This window comes from Pyxicephalus adspersus, chromosome 7, assembly GCF_032062135.1.
Source record: "Pyxicephalus adspersus chromosome 7, UCB_Pads_2.0, whole genome shotgun sequence".
In the NCBI taxonomy this organism is placed as follows: domain Eukaryota; kingdom Metazoa; phylum Chordata; class Amphibia; order Anura; family Pyxicephalidae; genus Pyxicephalus; species Pyxicephalus adspersus.
The window spans coordinates 5781781-5792695 of NC_092864.1; the positions used below are offsets into that span (position 1 = coordinate 5781781).

The 10915-nt window shown below is 44.9% G+C and overlaps 1 protein-coding gene across 1 annotated transcript; it reads left to right on the top strand.

The window, feature by feature from the left end:
- Positions 1-2053: 2053 nt before the first annotated feature.
- On the top strand, positions 2054-5187 carry LOC140334954 (sulfotransferase 1C1-like). The gene is made up of 3 exons (XM_072417265.1): positions 2054-2209; positions 3716-3896; positions 4837-5187. The coding sequence occupies exons 1-3, from the start codon at positions 2201-2203 to the stop codon at positions 4947-4949; spliced, it is 303 nt and encodes a 100-aa protein (XP_072273366.1). The 5' UTR covers positions 2054-2200; the 3' UTR covers positions 4950-5187.
- The last annotated feature ends 5728 nt before the right edge of the window (positions 5188-10915 follow it).

Consider the following 10915-nt stretch of genomic DNA (forward strand, 5'->3'; position numbering starts at 1 on the left):
CCCTGGGTTTCCAATTGGTCCACCATCCCCCCTACTCACCTGACCTGGCCCCTTCTGACTATTATCAGTTCCCGAATTTAAGAAACATCTAAGAGGCAACATTTTGAGGACATTTCTGCTGTCAAGGATGCTGCTGAGAGCTGGTTTGTGGCCCAACCAAAGGACTTTTATTTGAAAGGTCTAGAAAAGCTGCAACTACGCTGTACCAAGTGCATCAGTCTCAGGGGGAATATGTTGAACAAATGTGTTATTTCTTAACTCTGGCTTTTTTCTTTCTGGGCAAAGCCAGGAACTTCTTAGCACACTCTCGTACATGCGACCAGTCTACCCAATCCAAATTCTAACTCTATTGAACATTATGTACTGGTGAATCCGATAAAGTTGTTTTATCCAGCATAAAGATGTGGCAAGTTCACGGTGAGAGATTTAGCAAAAAAGCAAATTTGTTTCAATGATCTAATGTGTGTATATATTCAGGAGACTGGTCACCATGGGTTAACGTGTGTACTCTGTAGAATGGTCACCATGGTTCAATGAAAGTACTCGGGAGACAGGTCACTGTGGGGTTAACGTGCGTACTCTGGAGACCAGTCACCATGGGTTAATGAATGTAATATGGGGACCCATCACTGTGGGTAAATTAATGTACTCTGGAGACCAGTCAGTGTGTGTAATGCATATACATATATGCATATAGAGACCGGTCACCATGGCTCAATGAGTGTACTCTAGAACTGGTCACTGTGGGTTAATACAGATACTCTGCAGACTGATCACCATTGGTTAACATGTGTACTCTCGAGACTGGGCACTGTAGGTCAATGCTCTGGAGACTGGTCTCTATGTTCTAATATGTGTACTCTGCAGACTGGCCATCATGGGTTAACGTTGACTTTCATTGACTTCCTTTAAATGTAATGAATTTGAATGTGATTTAAACTTTAAGTTACATAGAATTTAATGAAACCCCTTAGTGGGCAGAAACACAAGCTATTGGGACCCAAATAGCATAAAAATCTCCACCTGAACCAACTCCCTCCCGCCAGTACACCATTTTTTTTAATTAGAGAGAGAGAGAGGAAGAGAGAGGGAGAAAGAGAGAGAGATGGAAACAGAACAAATAGAAGGGAAAGAGTAGAGGAGAGATGGAGGGGAAGAGATGAATAGAGGAAAGAAAGAGAGGGGAGAGAGGGGATTGAGTGAAGGAGGGGAGAGAGCCAGAAAGGGAGGGAGTAGGGAAAAAAAGGAGGGAGAGCGGAGAGAGTGGGTCAAGATAGGTAGAATAGAAAGGAGAGAAAAGAATGATAGCTTCAATAATGTCTTCAAATGACCTCATTATAATCACTTTCAATTTGTTTATCCTTTTACCATGTACCACATAGAGATGTTGTAATGCTGCCGCCTAGTGGTCATGGAACCCTAGGCCCAGACCTAGGTGGCCTTGTGGGAAATCCGGCCCTGTCCACAGATTGAATGGGAGGCTATAGCCTTCAGCGAAGATATGTAAAGATTTTTAGGAACGGAGCTGGCATTTCTAAAGCAATGTTGGTGGAACAATTCATTCATAAGGCTATTAAATATGCCAGGTCCCAGCTTATTGCTCCAGCAGCGTCTACCTACCTGGAACCCCCTCCAGCACAGTGAACATCTGGCCAGCACCTCCTTGTTCCCTGATGGTCTTCTCTATAAGCCCCTCTTTATCTGCAGCTTGCAAGTTGTATGTCCAAAATTTGAATTGGGGACCAGCACCACTTTCAAAAAATGATGTAAAAAGAAAGTTTTTATAGCATCGTGGAAAGGGTGAATATTTTAAAAGAAGGATGAAAAGTGAGGACTTGCATTGGGTCCTTGGATTTGTAGCTGGGCTACAGCCATTGGAGGAGATTTGTACAGACCAGGATAAGGGGAGCTGCCTGTATTGAGGGGGTAGGGAGAGAGGCTGGGGGAGAATTNAAAATGTATTATTTATTTGAAAAGCCTTAAAATATTCACTTAGCAGGAATTGGAACCATTGAAAAACTGCATGACTGAATGCCCTTTGCATCAGACAAAGTGCACTTAGAGGTCTCCGTACAATAAATAATAGCTTTGATTCATATTCCTTTCTTTTATAGTTGCCTGGGGAAGTTGGTTTGATCATGTGATCGGATGGTGGAATGCCAAAGACAAGCACGATATCCTCTATGTGTTTTATGAAGATATGAAGGAGGTGAGGTGGGGAGATCAGAGATAACAGGAATTATTTTCTTTTAAACCTAAATTCCAGGCAGAGTCCAAACTATCCTGGCATTGTCATCTTGGAATATGACTGTGCTATTGGGCACATACCATTGCTGAACTTAGACTGACAAGCTGGAGCAACCCAGAGCGTAACACTGCCCCCCACAGGCATCCCCGATCATACCACTGCCCCCACTGCCACTTCAGACCCCAACACTGCTTCCATAGGCATCCCAGATCATAACACTGCCCCCACAGGCATTCTGGATTATAACACTGCCCCCACTGGCACCCCAGAGCATAACACTGCCCCAACTGGCACCCCAGACCATAACACTGCCCCCATAGGCATCCCAGATCACAACACTGCCCCCACTGGCACCCCAGACTATAACACTGCCCCATAGGCACTCCGGATCATAACACTGCCTCCCTGGCCCTCCAGACCATAACATTGCCCCCACAGACATTCCAGATCATAGCACTGCCCCCACAGGCAATCCGGATCATGACACTACGCCAACTGGCACCCCAGACCATAACACTACCCCCATGGGCATCCCAAAACATTACACTGCCCCAATTGGCATTCCAGATCATAAAACTGCCCCCACAGGCACTCTGGATTATACAACTGCCCCCACTGGCACCCCAGACCATAACACTGCCCCCACTGGCACTCCAGGTCATAACATTGCCCCCATAGGCATCCCAGATCATAACACTGCCCCCACAGGCACTCCCGATCATAACAGTACACCAACTGGCACTCCAGACAATAACACTACCCCCATGGGCATCCCAAATCATAACACTGCCCCCATTGGCATTCCAGATCATATCACTGCCCCCATTGGCACTCCACACCTTAACACTGCCCCCACTGGCAGCCCAGACCATAACACTGCCCCTATAGGCATCCCAGATCATAACATTGCCCCCATAGGCACTTCCCGATCATACACTGCCCCAACAGGCGCTCTGGATCATAACACTGCCCCCACAGGCACTCTGGATCATAACACTGCCCTCACATGCACTCCGGATCATAACATTGCTCCCACTGGCACCCCGGACCATAACACTGCCCCTTCTGGCACACCAGACCATAACACTGCTCCTATGGGCACCCCAGATCATAACACCGCCCCCAAAGACACCCTGGATGATAAAACTGTCCCGGATAACACTGCCCCACAGGCCTCTGAGATCATATCACTGACCCCACAGGCACTCCAGATTATAATGCTGCCCCTACAGGCATCCAGATGATAACACTGCCCCCAGAAGCACCCTAGTCATACCACTGCCGCCACAGGCTTGGTAACTTTTTTTCGGCTAAGCAGTGTATTTGGTGTCATTGTTCATTTTTTAAGAATACACATTATGATAATGTGGTATAAGTACATAAGGGGCAGTGTGTGTAAGAAAAGGGGGGGGGTTCCAGCCACTAATCTGTTGGCTATGTTCACGATAGTTGTCCTTTTGTCAATAGGACCTAAAACGAGAGATTCGCAAAGTGATGAAATTCCTGGGGAAGAACTTCTCAGAAGAAGTGTTGGATAGAATTTGTCACCACACCACCTTCAATACCATGAAGAAAAACCCAATGGCAAATTATTCTACTGTTCCAAATTCTATTCTGGACCAGAACCTTTCCCCCTTCATGAGGAAAGGTGAGAATGTGACCTTTTTGTTTTACCACTTCTAGGATCTTAGCTAAATTTTTCTCCACAGCAAAGACAGCACCAATGGCAATCCAATAGGATGCTATTGCCAGAAGCTCCAGACGTCTTCTAGTCACGTTTTTCACTCCTAGAGCAAAACCCAATCCTAGGGGGCAGTGATGAATATAGAGATGTAGTTCTAAAGGTACTACCTTTAATATACTCAAAGCAACATGACTGATATGATAATTTGTCTGTTCAGTGTCGGCGTCAGTGTGCTCAATGCTCCTGCTCCTCAGAAGGGATTTGCTCGTAAGAATTGGGCCTGTGCTCTATGATATTTCCAAGTGGTCCTTGGGTCAGTCTCACTGGCACCAACGGACAGGAAAACTGAACCAGGATAGTCAAGATAGATCATGAGACAATCAGGTAGGTAGACACCTATGTGAGACAATATGAAAAGCAGAACCACATGACAATATGACCACAACTACAAGAGGTCAAGGTCTGATGCTCTATTTTACGTAGCAGATCCAAAAATAAAAGAAGAAGGTCAGATGAGCTAGGCTCAATCAACATAAAATTAGGTTTGTACAGACACTGGGACTGGTAGCAGACTAGTCAGATTATGGTCATTCAAGGTACCAGCAGCAAAAAGGATAAGAATGGTGAAGAAAAGTTGGGAAACCAGTCCAAGGCTTGGAGGAGTAGGGTGTTCGAGACAAGGAAGGAGTGAGAGTTACAAATAACAAACAATAAGAAGGACCAGAAGTCTTAGAAAAGGAGGTAGAGATTGAAATCCATAAATAGGTCCACCCACCATCCTCGTGCAGACATGAGGAGGACGGGAGGTCCAATGCTTACAAGTTTCCATTGAGGGACCCCATTGTTTATAAGGCCTCCATGATTTTTGCTAGCTGTTGTTAATATTTCTCCATTTTTCTTCTAGGGGAAGTTGCCGACTGGATGAATCATTTTACAGAATCCCAGAATAAAATGTTTGATGAGGAATATGAAAAGAGAATGAAAGGAACTGACCTGAAATTCCGCACCAATATCTGAAGATGAATTATTGATCTGGAGATGACACAGAGAACAATTCTTGTATAAACATGATTGAATGGCATGGTTGTTGCTGGAGTCTTGGATTGGGTACAAATAGTATCCAATTAGACATCCAATCCACATCTGAAGATATTATATGTAGCACAGGTGGTACAGGAGGACCTGTATTTTGTGTCTATACATGTTCTGACCACCCAAAAAGTCAATTGTAATAAAAAAACATGCTCAGAGGAAAGGCCTCAATGTATGAAATGTTCACAATCTGGGAACGGTATCTCTCCCATGTCGCAAGAATGAGGTTCTCCACTTGGAAACCAACCAGAGCTGAAGGTGACATTTTTAGTTTCTGGACACTAGGATCTCTTCCCTCTTCTTGGGTTGTCACACTGGGGGTTGTTGCATATCAGAACCGTTCAATAGTAGACTCGAAAGAACATGAATCTACCAAATGTGCCATCTTGGTTTTCCAAATGCCCAAAGGCTCTCAGTTTTTGAAATATTCACATTTTAGATGCAGTATCTCTCCTGTGTCGCAAGAATGAGGAACCTCCTCTTTTGATTTGTCACCTTGGTGGTTGTTGCATATCAGAACTGTTCAACCGTAGATTTGAAGGAGAAAGCCTTAGATGTCACGTTGAAACAGAGAACATTGATCTACCAAGTGTGCCTCTAGCTTGGTTTTCAAAATGTTACACTTTTGTACCTAAAGAGCCAGACTTTAGTGGTAAAAAGTGGCCTATATTGCCAACTGGCCAATCCTTGGTGAGTTTGTCATTAGGGGGTTGGACCATGCCTTGGCAAAACATCTGACTTCTGCTCTGAAAGAGCTCCAGGCTTTGTAATTAGTTGAAGTGCTTTGCATTGGTGCCCAGGCCTAGAGGGCTTGGTCTTCTTTTAATTTCATGTGTGTGACAACTCTCACAGCCCTGTATCTATAGACTTGTAGACACCTCCCCCTCTTCTCCCCATAAAATGCAAGAGGTTCTGCAGTCTTCAGAGATAAATGTTCCGTAATTGATAGGAGTGAGAAAGCACAGATTGCAATGAGTTCTCAAGGTTTCTGGTGGGATTATTAAACAAATACAACAAAATTATTTCAATGGTATAGCTAACAGCCAAAACAAGGAGCAAACAAGAAAAACTTTATTGGTAACAGTATCAGACACCTGAAATATTTTTACCCAAATATGTATGATTAGCAAATAAAGGAAGATGAAATGCGGCTGAAAATCTTGATCATATCAAATGCAAAATTCCTGATGTTTGTCAGGCCACTAGCACATGATGAAAGGTCCGTGTTGAAGTCCACACATCTCAGAAAACACAGTTGTGTACAAAAGGTGACACCGGCTTGTTTACTGGCTGGCTCAGCGGTTTGATAACACACAGTCCGATTACGTGAGCACTGATAGGCCGGGGTCACCCGAGGGCCTCTGAGGACAATCTTTTCCGAAAAACATGACTACGTTGTTTTCCTTTGACTTCTGCAATGAGATGATACTGTGGTCACAGCCAATCGTTGTGAAGCAGATGTAAAATTGACAGACACCAATCAAAAAAAATCAAATGTGGCGCTAGAGCAAGGCGAAGCTTTAAATATTACAAAAGAAAACGAAGCACATCCAAATACCTGATCCGTGGTCACATGACCATTCTGTAGGGTTGTGGAAGGTCCCGAAAGCAGAACTAAAGCCATTCAAATCACCTATCCGTGTTCCATCGCAGGGTGCCGCCATATTCCTTTTTGCATAACTCCTGCACAAGCACGCTGGAGCTCATTGATCCCTGGCATATGCAAGGGAAGCCAGGATTCCCGGGTTCCCTTAGCAACCAAAGCTTACATTGCGCATGCGCAGCTCAGTTTTTTTGCGTTTCCCTGGCATGATCAGGCGAATGAGAATGGGTTATAGCTGAAGGGACAATGAGCTGCCTGATCCTTAATTTTGTAAAGTGAGGCTTAAACATTAGCTGTGGGAGTGCTGAGAGGGATGACAACACAATATAAGTTACCACCTGTGCTGACTCCCCAGTCTGGATACACAAAGGTGGATAGGTGCACCTAAAGTTCCCAGGTGGACAGATCCAGAGTCAGGGAGATCTTACTGTTGGACCATCAAACACATCAAAAAAGGATTTCAGTTCTATGGGGTCCACTAATTACTAGAACATATCAGCTTGTTGGAAGGGCCCTTTAGCATTCTCACAGGCAGATTGACAACACAGGAGCACAACTGACAAACCGTTGTCACCCTACAATACAAAATGGAGAGCTAAAAGAAATTTTTTTCTGGGTAAAAGTGGTTATATAAATAAAATTTAAGAGTCATTCATAAACATAATACAAAAGCATCCCATATATTGTCCAGAGCCCATTGTATCTTCATGGAATGTGGACTTTTAGTCTAAATAGGGTACAACCACTCCAGCGGTAAACTGTGTAGCTAGACAACGTACAACTACTTCAAACATTAATTAACCGTGCAACGTCTTGTTACTGACGCGTTTCACCCTATGGCTTTTTCAGTGCTATATGTAAGACGTACTGATTTTGGTGTTTGTAGTAAGTAGGTCTTCCGCAGCGTAGTAGTAGGATAGTATGTTTGGGTAAGCTGGACCCTGGACCATAGGAAGATTTTGAGTGCTGAAAAAGATATTCTTAGTAGCCCAAGGGTCTGGAATGCAGAGAGTAGGATTGTAACTCCCAGGTGGCAGCTCTGGCTGCTACGATCTCTCCAGTGCTTCCATACCCTTGGGCTACTAAGAATACAGGTAGTCCCCAAGTTAAGGACATATGGACGACTCCTAGATACAAACGGGGCTTCCTTGCTCTCCCGTGTGCAGGGCGGAGGCTTGATGGGGGGAAGGAGCTGTTTGCATGACTCCCAGAAGAAATCTTTTGCTAAACACAGCTGAGGTTATGGGTGATCCTAAGGACTGAGCTCTTTCTACAGCCTCTTGTAACTCTTTAATGACCAAGAAAATTTTTTTTTGCATATGAAAGCACAGCTTGCCTTAGAAGTTAATGAATGTCTAGGCTTTTTCTTTGTTTGTGATTAACTCACAGTGAGGATACGGTAACTGACACCACACTGCCAAATAATATGTTGAGACAAACATCTGTCCTAATTGCATTTATTAAAATAATGTACCTGTTTCGACTTACATACAAATTCAACGTAAGAACAAACCTACCATTTCTATCTTGTATGTAGCTCGGGGACTACCTGTAATCTTTTTCAGCACTCATAATCTTCCTATGGTCCAGGGACCAGCTTAGTACTATCCTACTTTTACGCTGGGGAACAAACACCAAAACTACTTACTATAAACACCAAAATCAGTACGTCCTACATATAGCGCTGAAAAAGCCATATGGCGAAACGCATCGGGTAACAAGGCATTGCACGGTTAATTAATGTTTGAAGTAGTTGTACATTGTCTAGCTACACAGTTTACCGCTGATGTAGTTGTACGCTATTAACATTGAAAGTCTACATTCCATGATGATACAATGGACAATATATGAGATGCTTTTGTATTATGTTTATGTACGACTCTTGAAAATACATATATAAACCCCTTTTAGCCAAAAAATCCCTTCTTTCAGCTCTTTACTGTATTGTACTCTACACGTACAAGGGGTGGCTAGAACAATATAAATAGATGAGTGAGGAAGAGACTTCTGTCCCGATCTACAATAGAAAATGGCCAAAAACCATCATGGCAGGATGATTGTAGGATATTTGTATAAAAATTTAAGATGTTTGGATCGCATTGAATCCCCCAGGTGATATCAGTGACTGGGTTTACCTAGATATGAGAATTTTGACTGTATTGTGATATATTTGACAGGGAAAGGTTCTATTGTTGATTCAGCATATTTCACATTCTAGCCACTCGATCTGTGTTTTTCTTTTAGTGATAGTCCATACGAGCAAAGTACTAGGCCGGAGAAGATTAGGAGTGCTCACTGCAGGGCCCCGGCTGGGCTGCTGTCCTTGGGGAATGCAGAGCAGACAAATCTGGTGAGGGACATTCCTCCAATGGCCTGGAGTTCTCTGCTTTGTGTCCCAAACAACGGTGACCTAGGGGTTCGGCCTACATAAACAGAACCTCCATTTTAGTGCACTTCTCCTGTCACTATGGCAACTAGTCCTAACCTGTCCCCCTAAGGCGTGCAACCACTCCAGCTTTATAGGTTGCTGCTGCGGCTCTTTCGGCATCCATGTCGACCGCCTCTCCTGCCTACCCCTTGGACCGGCCCTGGGTCACTGTGGGGTAATTAGTCCTTCAGATTACCACAGACATGTCAGGCTTTCCCTTTGCATAGATCTGAGATGGCCGGGCTGGGTTTTTAACACACCTATAGGAGCACACTAAGCCTGAGCTTGGTTTTGCTACAGCAGGGAACAGAATGACCTCCTGTCAAGTTTATTAAATTGCTTTTTTGGGGCAAATTCACTCTACTTCCTGTCGTGCTGACACCAGCACAAGAAACAAGAAGAATGGGGTCACCATGTTAGGAAGAAAGCCCTACAAGCCTCATCATTACTCTTCCATTTACTACTTTTTCTTTTGTCGTGTACCCTTTTGGAGAGATTTCCAGTCACTTCCTGTCCCTATGGACCCCATGTCACTGAAGCAGGAAGTGAGGATAAATTCCCCCAGCATGGATACACACGATACACATCTAAAAAAGATTTACAATGAGTTTCTGTCCCACTGCCCTCCATATCACCATGACAGGAAGTAGTGGGAGAGTCCACGTTAAGTGAGCCTAGATTGGGCCCCAGGTAATATATTTTATAGAGACAGGAAATTATCTGATTATTGTTTAGTAGGTCCCTTCCAGTGCCATTAGCTGACTGGCCAGCCATGTTTTTATTTTACACATCAGAGTTTCACTTTAAACCAGCACCCAGATGTGTAATCATCACTGAAAATGGGCGTATCTATGTGTAACGTCCCGCCCCTCTCTTCTCCCAGGGTTTCTTAGCAACCTGCAGACGAATAGAGCGCTTTCACATTACGTCGCAGGAAGGATGACGTCAGGGGCGTCGCGCCGGCTCCCTCCACCCGGCAGAAGCATGTGTCCCTCCTCCTGTGAGTCTGGGCGGCTTCCGGTTTCCGGCCTGTGTTCCAGGGGCCTGAGCGGCGAAAGAAGGGAAGGATGGTGCTTATTAAGGAGTTGTGAGTAGTGAGGGGTGCTATGGCTGGTGGGGGAGGGGGTATTAGGGGGGAAATATATTTGGGGGAATATCAGGTATAAGGGTGGAGCTGCTGTCAGCACAGGCCTGGGGGCAAGGGTGGGGTGCTGCTGTGACAGACCCGGCCTTCTGTCAGTGAAGGCAGGGGGAGGTATCGCGCCTGTTCCCAGGGGTAACAAATGAGGGGTATTACAACTGGCAATCTGTTGGGGGACTACAAGGCCCAGCATGGCCCACCAGATGGCAGGGGACCTCAAGGCCCTGATGTTATTACTGTTATCTATGTGATGGGACTACAAGTTTCAGCATGTCTTTGTGCCAGCTGTGAATATAATGTAAGTCCAGCTATTTCTATTAGACACTTTGGTGACCACAAGTCCCAGCACAACCTCCTACCTGAGTGGAACTACAAATCCCAGCATAACCTACCATCTGTGGTGCCATACGTAGTGTCTAACTAAAGAAATAATGTCTTATTTCTGTTTACCAGCCGCTTGGTACTACAAACCCCAGCATAGCTTACCATCAATGGGTAGACTACAACCATTCAATCTGCTCCTGAAGGACTACAGCATAACATTAGCTGCGGGGGACTACACGTCCCAGCATAACCTTTTATCTGCTGGTTGCAAGTTTCATATATCCCATTTAATAGCTGTAGGGGCTGCCGGCGGACTACGGGCCCCCTCGTCTGATAGTCCGGGCTGCCGGCGGACTACGGGCCCCCTCGTCTGATAGTCCGGGCTGCCGGCGGAC